The sequence below is a fragment of the Neopelma chrysocephalum genome, unplaced genomic scaffold (assembly GCF_003984885.1).
Source record: "Neopelma chrysocephalum unplaced genomic scaffold, ASM398488v2 Primary Assembly neopelma1_65, whole genome shotgun sequence".
Classification (NCBI taxonomy): Eukaryota; Metazoa; Chordata; class Aves; order Passeriformes; family Pipridae; genus Neopelma; species Neopelma chrysocephalum.
The window spans coordinates 3,160,197-3,173,105 of record NW_020897722.1 but is presented as its reverse complement, the minus strand read 5'-3'; the positions used below and the strand labels follow the sequence as shown (position 1 = coordinate 3,173,105).

The window sequence follows — 12,909 nt, the reverse complement described above, 5'->3', positions numbered from 1 at the left end:
TGTACTTAATGTATTCCTTGAGTTGTGGTGGTGGGTGACAGGGAGGTGAAGTGAGATCCATCTACAGGAGCTGCTTTTTTTAATCTCTGCATTGCACAGTCTCTGTTAGTCAATCACTGGGATAGGCTGATATTCCCACTGGGCTCTGTTTCTTTTGTGTGGAATTGTGAAACAGTGAGGAAAAAATCCTTATGGAGCTCTTCTGGGATTCCTGATCTTTTTGATGCTGTCAGATGTTTCCTTTTCCCCACGTGTAGGATCCTGAACTATTTTTAGCTTTTCTTATTGAAACTCTTTTATGATTCTCAACATCCTCTTCATATTTTAGTTCTAATGTGTCCATCTGTGGTGACTACTCTGGATTTAGACAGTTTGCTATACTAATGACTTGTATTCTTAGTTAATACTTCCATGACTTCTGTTTTGTGCTTCATAATATGCTGTTCAACACTGAGCTGATGTTGTTACTTAGGAGTTAAAATCTGTGGCTCCAAAACTTCTTCCCCAAGTGGCAATTGCTGCTGCTCTCCTACCTGATTGACAGTGATTGGAGTTCTGCTCTTGCTGGTGTTGCCTATTTGCTAAATAACTTGAAATACTTCTGGAGGGTTTTTTTTTTTATTACTCTAACTGAATGTGTGCCACCAGCATACTCTGTCATCTTCCTAGGTAATCCTTCCAAATCAGGTTCAGCATCTGGGGAATCTGCTGGTGGTTTCTGTCCTTGTAAAAATTGATGGTCTCTTCCTTCCTTATCTCTTCTACAGCTGCTCAATGAAGGAAAATACACAGTAACTTAGTCCCAGAGTAGCAGGAGCAGGAAGATGACTGTGAACAGTAGCTCTAAAAGAGAAGAGAGGTTGGTGCTATAAAGTTCATCTCAAAACCGTAGCAGTGATTATTTTATCAGTTTTCCTGGTTGGGACTATAAAATCCTGGGCAGGCACCAAATGGTGTTTTAGTGTTCTCTCTGAGTGAATATTTCCTGTTACATAACGATGAAAAATTTTTTTGGGGTGGGGGGAGAATATCACATGAGAAAACAGAATTGATGATTTTGAGAGTGGAATATTTATGTACCTTTCTTGGGAATTTTCCTCTACTTTTTTTAAATATATATATGTATACACACACACACACTTAGCTGCAAGGAAAGTCACTGGTATAAGGCTTAGGAAAGTCTGTTTCAGATAATCATTCTGGGTTGGATTAGTTAATTATGATATCAAAGCTCTCTGTAGAGCTATTTAAACTCCTGGTGAGGAGGCAATTCATGCATGTCCATGCTATGCTTCTCTTTGTTAGAGATGCACTTTTAACATGTGAATAATGTCTCTGAAACAGCACCTGATGCAGGTTTGGGTTGGATCTTGGTCTGCTCTAAGGCCCCGTTCTGGAGTTCAAGAGCAGAGGAAGGTGAATTAGCAAGGCTGAGGTTCAGTGGTTTAAAGACTAAACAAGAAATGGTTGAAAGACTGAAGTACCATTCCATTTCTAAGCTCACGTCAAAATTAGTCCTGTTAGAGTACATTCATTATTTATTAGATCACAGACTATTTGTTGAGGAACTGTTTTCTCTAAGTATATGCTCATGTGAGATTCAGTCCAATAAATACATTTGTGGTAAGAGGAACTGGGTGGGTGAGCCTCATAATAATGCTCACGGATTAGGTTGAGGATTTTTGGTACTATTTGAAAAGCTTCTACTTCCTCTAGAAAACAAATAACTAGTTTTTTTCATCTGATTCAGAGGAAACATGACAGAAAAGCTGGTTTCTATACTTTAAGTTGGTCAAAGGAAAAAAATCTGGTTACTGCTGTTGGTGCATACCTGTCTGCTGAAATTTAATATGTAGAAACAGAACACCTCTGTAAAGGAATGACAGTAAAATTTGTTTAATTTTCATTTGAGTTGGAAGGTATTGACTATAGTGTTGATTCTGCCAGTTCTTTTGTAAACAGCAAAGACTTTCATTACACTCTGTGTGGAAGGGGCAGTTAAAGCTGGGCCCAGCACAGTGGAGTAGCAGTTTGGTTTTTCTGTTCATATGTAGGCTCAGAGAGGGGTAGAAAAGGTCATCTGGGCATTTTATCAGGCTCTTGATTTGCCTTCTAGTGCTTTACTTGGTGATGATGGTGTGCAGAAAACTCTGTTGAGGAGATGAATGTGAATGGAAAACAGCACACAGTGTTCTGTACTTTTGTCAGAGATGCATTGTGTCAGACTAATATGTCTTATTTCGTAACATAACTGATTTTCTTAGAAAACAGGAAATACACTGGATCTAATTTGTCTGGATCTAGTGAAGAATTTGACATTTTGGCCCTCTGGAAATTATTACTTGAGGTAGAAGGGACAGGGATTGATCCAAGAATTGTGGTGCATAAGAGGCAGGATAAAGGGAATTAACTGAAAGCAGAGTGTGTAAAACACACAGACTTTACTAACAGAACCAATCTTGGTTTGCTGCTGTTTTCTACTATTTGAGGAGAAGGAATTGTGTCTGTGTGTGAAATTCCTGATGGTCACAAAGTTCAGAGGTGTTAGTTACCCTGAGGAGAGCTGGGTAGCCCTGTGAATTAAGTAACTTCACTGACAGCAGCAATACAAGTGAGATGAAATTCTATAGCAGAAGGTATTGTACTTCAACATAATATCCTTGTCAACTGGAGGATGATTGATTGGAAGAGGAGGAAAAGGAGGAAGGCATTTGGGATATACAGGTCAATCACAGGGTATGTCTTTAAACCTCCTTATAGCCATTAACAGTATCTGCTGTTTTGGGGTGTATTGTGAAAAGCATTGCAGGGAAATTCTCATCTGCTTATGTGAGGCACATTCCAGTGTGGCATTCCTGTGCCTTGGCTTTGAGCCAGACTAAACTTGTAAGGAGGCAGCAGGATTGTTCACTGAAGTTGTCTTCTGGTGGGTGCAGGTACTGATGAACTCCTGCCAACCATCCCTCAAAAGCTCCTTTTAGCATCAGAAATGACTCCCAAAGAGTTCTCTGTACACCTGGAATGTTCTTAGCCCTCAGAAAGCCAACCTCCTGAATATTGACCTGTGTGCTGCCAGCTCTGCATGTGTCTGCTTGCCTCAGAACCAGCTACAAACTGCTGCTACTTTTATTGAAAATAGTGTTTCTGAGGTAAATCTCCACTGTTGATCAAATGAGAATATACAGATGAGTGTTAAGCAGTTTGTACCATATCATGTGAAGCAGCTCCAGACTTGTGATTTGGGGATTCTGCCCACAGTTTAACAATTTCTCTCCTTTAAACATGAATAATATTTTGTGGGATCAAGAAGAGGTGCTTACACAGGAGGATTTCATGCTTTTCAGTTCAAAGGTTTGCTGCAAACAGGGAAACTGTGGAAGGTTGTAGGGTCAGAGAAGGGCAGGAAGAAGACTGACAAAAGATAAAATATATTTTATAATAGGGCAGCTTTAGTATAGGAATGCTACAGCCTCCTCTTCAGCATATTGGATGCATGGACACATGTAGATTGTGTGTGTGTGTGTACAATACATGTATTTCTGAATGAGGTCAAGGAGCTGGAGTTAATATTCTGCACATAACAAATTAACATAAAATGGTTTGACACGCTGTGGTTCCCCTAAATTAACAGTTAAAAGCATTTTTATATCTAGATTCCATAGGGATATTGGACGTTTTTCCTTCATCTTACCTTTCCTGGCTTGAATTCACATGGAGGTGTAGGATGATACTCTAAACCATCACAGAGGCAAGTGTACAGCACAGAGACTGCCCATTTGGCTCCTTGTTTCAAGTGCTTTGCAGGATAGTGTTGGGTGCTTGCCATGTTTGGATTGAAGGCAAATCAAGTTTAAACATTAAAATTCTAGATCCATATGGGGCCAATAGGCATCTTGGAGACTGCAGAGTACAACCCACAAAAACACTTAGTTGAAGTACTTACAGAATAGAATGGTTTCATCTCGAGTATTAGGAGAAAATACCCTTTATCTTAAATACTGAATGTGAGAGGGAAGGATAATGCTTAACTATGGCCATAATTGTTAATGTATATTAAAAGATCAGGTATGTGAGGCTGCATTTTTGGCAACAAAAGGAAGTTTGGGGTTTGTTTTTGTTTGATTTTCTCCCCCCCCCAGTAAATATCTGCACTTCTCAGTGGTTGGATCACCATTTAGCAGGATTAGCCCTTCTTCCACCCCTTTTCCTCCCTTCTTATCAATTAAGGAATTGTGACCTGTGGTGTAGATTCCAGGTGCCAGGGAAGCCTGAGGAAGGCAGTCAGATGCCTGCTTTGTGCTGATAGATCAGATACAAGAACCAGTGGAGAGCTGGCTGAAGTTTAGCAAATCACTTCTTGGGAACTTGAGCCAATTATCTGGAATGGGTTTAATGATTAACACTTAAGGTGAGAAATCAGGGTGCATGAATTAGCTTAGGATGTTGGTTTAGAATAGTCTCAAAGAATTACCAATTTAGCCTCCTTTGTTACAGAAGCTGAACAAAATATGGGTGACTTGCATAGAACACAAGAGTGTGTTGATTTGAGGTTGATAATATGCCAAGACCGAGTCACAGAAATTTGCAGTGGAATTCATTTCAATATAGGTAAAAACTGACCTGAATTCTGAGTTACTGCTGGATGTTTTGTTCTACTTGAGTGCAATCAGTGGTCCAAGGGAGATGATACCAAAACATGATTCACAAATATGTATCTGATGGAATGCTGCCATACATTATGGTGAAGTATCCCATCTCCAACTGATGAAAGTCAGTTCTGTTCACCTGAACATACAAGTTTTTTACCTGGATAAGATGTGTTATGTTCCCATTATCTCTGTTCTCTTAACATTTTCACAAGGACATCAATGGATATATTTGGCAAAATAAACCACTTGGACTGAAATAAAATATTTGGTTCCCAGTTGGAGAGTTTAAAGACCTTTTGCTGCCAGATTTAAACTTTCACCCCTGAGGTGTTGTCTTTCAAAACTTACTGTCACTGGCACCAGTTGATAAAGTTGCTCTCATTCCTGCATGGTCATCTGTGATGCCTCCTTGTTTCTCCAGGCTGATAGCCTTGATTTTAAATAAAAAATGAAATACATTTTCATTTCTCTCTTGTGTTGCAGTTGCTTAGAATTTTGTATGTGAAGAGGTAGGAGGAGATTGGACTTTAAGGGAAGGACAGCCTGTTGTCAGCATAGAAGGTATAAAAGCAAAGAAACACGTTACATTCTAAGAGTTCTTTTCATTCTTAAATTGCTTTTCCTGTGATCCCCAAGTAGGTATTTTGAATTCCTGAAACAGGAATCTAGATTGATCAAATTTAATAAAATGACACTGTGATTCTTTTAAATTTATTTTGGTTCTTCCCTATGAGAGAAAATAGTATATTTCTACTGAATGCATATTTTATTTTTCCAGGGTAATCAATTCTGTATGTGTATTAAGCTTAAACTGAAGTTCACTGTTTTCATCCCCCTGTACCTTCCTGAGAGAAGGATGTTGGTAGTGTTAGGAAAAGAAGATCCTGGAAAGTAGGAGTAGCAGCCTTTTTGGAGGAGCCTCCTAAAAGAGATGTTCATTGTAGGAATGTGGGGCATCGTGGCAGAGCTTGCAGTGGATTAATCTGAAACATCTGGGCATAGTTTTAGGTTGGTAGTTCCCAAACTTTTTATGAATTGAAGGCGTTTTTGTTAGTTTTGTGATCCCAAATACGAGCGCAAATGGTGACATTTGTTCCATGTGCATTCTCGCACTTCACTGTCGTCGTGTTTTTTATGGAATTTTCTGGCCAGGTGATTCAGTTTGGGATAGAACTTCATGGCAATGTAGTTTAATTAAAAAAAAAAAGTTTTAGCCTGTTGCTAACAGTGAGATCCCCCAATCCTTTGAGGGGAGAAGTTTTGTATGGATTTTTGTGCTTTTGATGTGGTGTAACTTAGTGCAAAGAAATTGCTCTCCTTGGAAGACTTTCTGTCAGTGAGACAGTCCCTTCACTGGCTCCTCCGTTCTTCTTCACCTCAAGATGACCAGAATAAGAAAGTTGAAGTGTATTTCAAGGGAAAAGAAATCAAATTATACTAATCTGAAACAATTAACTTGCAAGCTTTCCTAGTGGACTCTTTTCCTGAGCAGCCACTTTCTGGCTTTCGTGAGAAACTCCCGCCCTTCCTTCGTGCTGTGACCAGGCCTGTGTGGCCGCCTTGTCACTGGTGCTTGAGGTAATTTGTCCAAACCCCACTGCAGTCATTAAAAAGACATTCCAAGTGTTGGCATATATACAACTGTATTGTTCCCATAAGTGTGCTGGAGAGAGGATATTTCCTCAAGAGCCCTTAATCAGGCACGGGACAATTACGGCTTTGACTGCGCCGGTGTTTCCGTTAAACCTCGTGGTTCTTTACACCAGAAATTCCTCCTGCTCTGAACAAGTGGTTTGTGGAAGGGGGTCTCTTGCTGGTTTTGGTCTTGACATCTCTACTTCATCGCTCATGCATGTAAATCCAGAAAGAAAAGGAAAAGGAATCCTCGGAGCACAGCCGTGCCTGCGTGTTCTGATTGAAACTATTAGTGCTCACAGCATGTTTATTTACTATTCTGCCAGCCCTGTTCTATTATTTGGAGGGGAGGGAGCTGTTTGTAGGATCTTTTAAAAAAATGCATGGAGAATAATATTAGATTTTGTGTTTTAAGACCAATATTTTGGAGTTTCAGCAAGTTTTTTGTAGAAAACTGTGCAGAACTGGTAATGCAATAGATAATGGAGTAAATGTTGTAGAACTCTATTACTCTGCAGTTTGTGATATGTCACCCCCTCAGTTGCATAGTGTTTTTTTACTGATCTCCACCACAGCTCAGTGCTGTCTCCTTTTGGGATATTCTGCTAAAGGAGTTGATATTAAGTCCTCTAGGTATCAGAGTGAAAATTCTGGTGTTGGAACATTACACAAGATAATGAAAATCCTGGTTTTGTGACTTTACATGAGATATTGCAAGCAGTTTTATCCTCTTCCATAAACTGAGTGTGGTCCAAACAGGCAAAACAAAAGAATGAAACACATAAGCAAGGTGAAAAACCTGTTTAAAATCATTGTTATTTATTGCATAATACGAGAATTAGCAAGCAATTTGACATAGTAATTGAAAAAGTGATTTTGGAAGAGGAGAAGGAGGGGAAAAAAAAGGTTGCACAGGAGTAAAGGAGAGAGGGGTAGCAAGTTGTGAGGGGGTGGAGGCTGTGAAGGGTGGAGGAGATGGGGTTAGAAAGGAACTTTACCAAACCTCACCACGAGCACTGTCCCACTGGCAGGGCAGCACAGGGACTTCACCTGTGTTTGCCTGCTGAGATCCACGGCAGAATTCCTGCTGCTTGGAATGTGGTTTGGCTTATTTAGCACTTCAGAGCAATTCAGTGCTGTTTCTTGCAGGCCACCTAATGTGGTAATGGTTTCCTGTGTTTAAAACAAGTTTCCACTGTAGTGAGATTATTAAAATCATGCTATTTATCTAGGAATAAGAGGAATTTGGAAGCAAAGTAAATGGAGGCTGAACACTTGGGGGACAATGGTGATGTGTTTCTCAGCTGTTTGCTGGTGCAGATTGTATTGCAGTAGCTGGCTAAGGATTTGTTAGTGCCCACTGGTTGTTTGTTTGTTTTTTGTGGCTTTTTTCCATATCTATGTAGTGAAAATCAACATTTTGCTGTGATTGGTTTGTACTTATATTCCTCCATGATATGTGTTGGAGCTAAATGACATTTCTTGGTTAGGTGATTTATTTTGTTTCTTAGCTTTCTTTTGTTTAGGGTGGTGTAAGAAAAGTATTTTTAAAATTGGTCATTGTTCATTTTTCCATTCTAAAAGGGTGAGTGAAACGAGAAATTGAGACAGAAGTAACCTGTGGAATGAACTATTCCGGAAAACCATTCCCCTGGACAAGTGTCTTTGAGTTTTCAGTGCTGTCTTGTGTTTGAGCCTTCATTTGGATTTTAAATAGTTGCTTTCTAGTTATTCTAATGGCTTTAAAGTTTTAGGATAAGACAGCTCAAACTTGCCCATCAAATCCTCCATTCCTAGTTCTGCGTGTGTTGTGGTTCAGTCACTGTCGTGATGGCTCTTGGTTACTTACATGTTTGAAAGGTAAATTGTGAATTACAAAAACTTGAAGGCAGATGATGCTTTGTTGTCCTGCACAGTTTTCTTGCTGTGCCAGAAGCAACTGAATAACTCATAACAAAACTGGAAAAATGTCTGGGGTTTTCTCTCCTTTTTTTTTTTTCTCCGCCCCCTCTTTCCAGATTCTAAGGTACAGATTTTTCTCTTTTTGTGGACTGCTTAGAAGAAAGAATGCCTGACTTGGAAGCCTGCTTTAAAATGCCTTCTGGTTTATGAACTCACATCTTTTTCCCTCCTCCCCGACTTCCCTTCTGTTTTGCAGCCATAGACCTTTTGTATGGGGGTATATACTGCTTTATGTGTCAAGATTACATATACGACAAAGACATGGAACAAATTGCCAAAGAAGAACAACGAAAAGCTTGGAAATTACAAGGTTTGGTTTTCCTGCCTGAATTTCTTGTTTCTGTTTTTAATCATACCTGTCCCTCCCATTTGTCAGTGGCAAAAAACAGTAAGGGGAAGAAAGAGCTCTTTAGAGATAGTAGTGCAGGCCATGGGAGAGAGATGTTAGATGTTACTTTCCAGGAGTCAGACTGTGGGTTTAACATGTGCACCACACCTAATTGCAGCAAAAATATCTTTATTTTTAATTGCACACAAAAAAAAATAAATTCTAACATTAATCCTGCAAAACTTGCATAAAATCAAGAGTCAGATCTGTATTAGGTAGCAAATGTAACAGTCTGCTCCTTTAGGCTTATTTACGTGATACAGGCAATAAATCTGTTCCCCTCACATGAAATGCCACCCTTGTGTGTGATTTTTTTTTTATTATTTTTTTTTAATAGAACGTGCCAGCTTTACTTACACACCTGTGCTTTCATGGTACACGCACAGTATCTATGTAGAAGTATTTACACACAAATATATGTACACACATTTGTTTTATTCAGTTTGCTTTCCCTAATTTTTTCTTTTTTAGCCTTCACCCCAACAGTGGTTTCTCACTACCAGTGTACAATGACAGGTAAGAGGCGTGGGCTGGCGACGCACCTCACTAACAAGCGTCCCTTTGCTGATTATCCTGCCATTTTAGACATGAATCACAGTTAAAAATGCCAGTTTTATCGTGCAAATCATTTTCCTCTTGTTTGGATGTTGTTCCAGTGATTGAATAATTGCAGCAGACTTGATTTCATGTGCCCTTTCCTTGGTAGAACTACTACAAAACAAACCTTTTCTCCTTGTTTGTTTGTTTGTTTGTTTGGAAAGGGAGCATCATTTACTCTAAACTGAGTAGTTTGTAAGCATCAGTTCTAAAAGCTTGTCATCTTCCATTTCCAGTGGTCTCTGGGGGGATGTTTTCTTAAAGTGGGAAAGTCTGTATTTGAAGACAGATGACTTCTGTCTGGTGATGTCTCCTACGGAATCCATGGCATCCTGTTTCAATGTGACAGCCTTAGTCAGGGCTGATATGACTTCAAACCATTCTTAACCTCATTTCCAATTTTAAAAATAGCAGCCAACATCGTATTAACGAGAGCTTTCCTGATGGCCTATCGAAAGATAACTGCCTTACCTTGCTTCCTACTGCAGCTCCCAGTCTACTGTCTGCTTATTCCCTGTTTTGAGGGAACTGAGCCAGAGGAAAGGAGAATAGTGAGGCTGCCACTGAGTCCTACAACAAGGAAATACACCTTAAAATGCTTTAGCACAAAGCAGGAGTTTTCAGAGCAAGACAAAATGGAAACATGTTTCTAAACCTTTCATTTAGGCTCAGCATCTCTTCTGGAAACTCCTTCCAACCCTTCAAACTGTTGTTTGGGGCAGAAAATTAATCAACTGCAACAACATAACACATCTTCACCGTGCTATAGAAGAGGAAGCCCCACCAGTTCCTTACTTTTAAATATGCAAATTTTAAGACTTAATTTTTTAGTTATGTTGTCCTTAGCAATTAATATGTTTGTGTCTTCTGGACTGAGATGCAGCCAGTTTGTCCTGCAGTGGCCATCAGCCTGTAGCTTAAATTCCAGGGTAATTAGAGCTACAAGATTGTTCATCTGGTCATCTTGGACTGCAGAGTTGTGCAGAGGAGGATGAAGAGTCACCAAGAAGAACTGCCAGGCAGGAAACCACCTCTGTACAGGTTAACTGACTCATGAATGGCATATTCACATATATACATACATATGTGTATGTTTATATGTATCAAAATATGTATAAATATGTATAAATATGCACATGGCCCTGCAGAACAAATCTCTGGTGACCAATGAACACATAAAATGAAGGAATAGGCAACATCACTTTAAATTACCAGGGTATGAAGTATAGACATATTTTCTTTAAAGTCATAGCATAGGTTCTTCTGTTTTGTGGCTTTTCACTGTGAAATCACGTGTGTTTCCTCACAAATTTATGTAAGGAATGAGAAAGGGAGACACATGGAAGAGCTAATGGAGAATTTGTCTTGATTTTTTCCATCTTTCTCCATTGCTTCTACCCATCCCCTCCCTCCCTCATGTTATCTGAAAGATATAAAGAGGGATGGAAACGCTTCTTTCTCCAGATTAAATGTCAAGATTAGTGCAAACCCCAAACTCAGTGTCTTGGGTTTGTATTTCTACCACAGAGTTAATTTACCTCAGAGCATGTTGGCAACTTAAAGAACTTCAGAAGTGAATCCAGTCTGCAAAAACTGAGATTGGCTTAAAAACTGAAGAGTAAATGCAGCATATTTTCAAATTTCTATCCACAGTGCTTGAAGGGTGCTAGTTTATACTTCAATAGATGCTCACATAACAACATGATGCCTGGAGAAAAAAAACTTTAAGAAAACCCCCAAATAATCATGAGATTCATTTCATACTCTCGTAGTATTAACTCCCAGTGTGATGAGTTCACGTGTCCACCTGTAGTTCAGGGTTACATGATGTAACTCTGAACAAGTTGCAACTTGACCATTATTTTTCCTCTGGTATTGAATATTCTCTAATGATGAGGGAGGTGAGAATACACAGAGCCCTTCGTTCTAGTTAATGTTTGGATTTTTGGGAGGGGAAAAGCGGAATTTGCCGAAGTTTAACAAAGTAAATGATAATTACTTGCAAAATTGTGACTTTTATAAACCAGAACCTTTACTGCCTTTTCCTTTACTCATCCCTATGTCCCTGATGAAGTCTCTGAGAAATGCCAATTTGAGTATTTCACCTAATAAAATAATTCCTTAGATGGAGATTTCTCATGCTTACTTTAATCTCTGGCTATTTTATAGCATCATTCTAAAAAGTACTAATTTTCACTTCTCTAATGCCGTTTTTCTTTAACTGTAAATGGTGACGTGCATGGTTTGCAAATCTTTGTTTAAGGTAGTTTATATTGGAGTTTTTGGCATGCTTGTGAGTGTTATTAAAGCTTTTATTAAACCTTTTTCGTTTTTTGTGTTTTGGTTGTTTTTAATTTTTAAACATCAAACCATTCCTAATAAATGGTTCTGTCTTTTTTCCCAAATTTTCAAGAGTAGTAAAACCTCAGTATTACTGTCAAATTATATAGCTGGAAGAAAACACTTTTTAATTTCTGTGTCTGACTTAACTTGTGCTTTTTTCTAATGAAAGGCTTCTGCAAGAATGTTTTCTCTCTGGTTTGCTCTGTGCCATTAACTGTACATGGTTTTCTGTTTGCTTTCATTTCTTTTTAATTGAACGATACTTGATTCTCCCAGAACCTTTCAGAGTGATCCAGAGTGTCGTGTTTAACCTTACTTAAAGTTGCTCTTGTGAAATGCTTTGGTCCCCATCCTCTATAACCATTTAAGCTATATAATTATATATATATATATATAAATATATATGAATAGTCCCTGACATATGTGGACCTATTGCATGGCTAAAGTTGAGCGCACATGTGTTCCCAGGTATGAATTTTGCTATATTTGATTTAAGCCAGGATTTATACATATCCAAGGGGTTTCTTTTTAAATTTTATGATGAGAATTCATTGCAACATCACGTGATCCTGATTGTGTTTGGCCGTGTTTTAACTATGGCGAACCCAAACACAAGAGTTCACAGCTGCCCAGTGCAACTGCTGCTACTAACAAGGTGTTGAAAGTTACTTCCATAAATTCCTAAGGGAGCATTTATAAATCTGGTTGCTGAAGACATCAAATACCCAACCTGTTGGAAACCAGTGTTGTGTCCTGTGTGAACTGTCCATATGTGCGTCTCCAAAGGGTCTCCCACGCGTTGCCTCTGCAAACCTGCAGCGTGTTCAAAGCTTTGCAGCTCTGTCATCTCATCAGCCTCTCAGTCATTCCCTGCCTTTTCTGTTTTCCTGGGTGTGTAGCTTGATGCTGAACCTTGGATAAAGGAAAGGGATTGCATGATTCTGGTATTCTCCCTTATGCTCCTTGAGTAATCTGTTGTTGAATCAAATAAAGTGAGAGACGGGTGCATTTGTGTAAATAAGAATTCTCTAGTCCTCGAGAATCCAAAAATGAGACCTTCTCTTAGTAGAACCTGGAGGGTCAGTAGTAACTATGAATTGAACATTTTTGGGAGGGTAGCTTCTGACAAGCATAGCAATTTCTGAAAATGAAGATCAAAGAGCTATTAAAATTTAATGTATATTATGCAGAATGTGTAAGCCTCCAGCTATATTTTTCCACTCTCCTTCTTTTCATATATATGATTTATAATTTATTTTCTGTAGCACGGCGCTGTTTCTGCTCCATGCACTCTGTGAAAAATAACTCTTAATTGACTTTAATCCTCAGTTTTAG

At 38.9% G+C, this 12,909-nt stretch overlaps 1 protein-coding gene across 3 annotated transcripts in view; it reads left to right on the top strand.

Moving 5' to 3' along the window:
* Nucleotides 1-12,909, top strand: part of USP22 (ubiquitin specific peptidase 22) — a 96,807-nt gene that overhangs the window by 36,640 nt on the left and 47,258 nt on the right. The window contains exons 2-4 of one of the 3 annotated variants that reach the window (XM_027683559.1): nt 768-859; nt 8,443-8,556; nt 9,106-9,150. In XM_027683559.1, coding sequence (XP_027539360.1) covers nt 8,478-8,556; nt 9,106-9,150 — 124 coding nt within the window. In that variant the 5' untranslated portion in view covers nt 768-859; nt 8,443-8,477. The remainder of the gene's footprint in view (nt 1-767; nt 860-8,442; nt 8,557-9,105; nt 9,151-12,909) is intronic. The other 2 variants (XM_027683557.1, XM_027683558.1) reach the window with 2 other exon arrangements.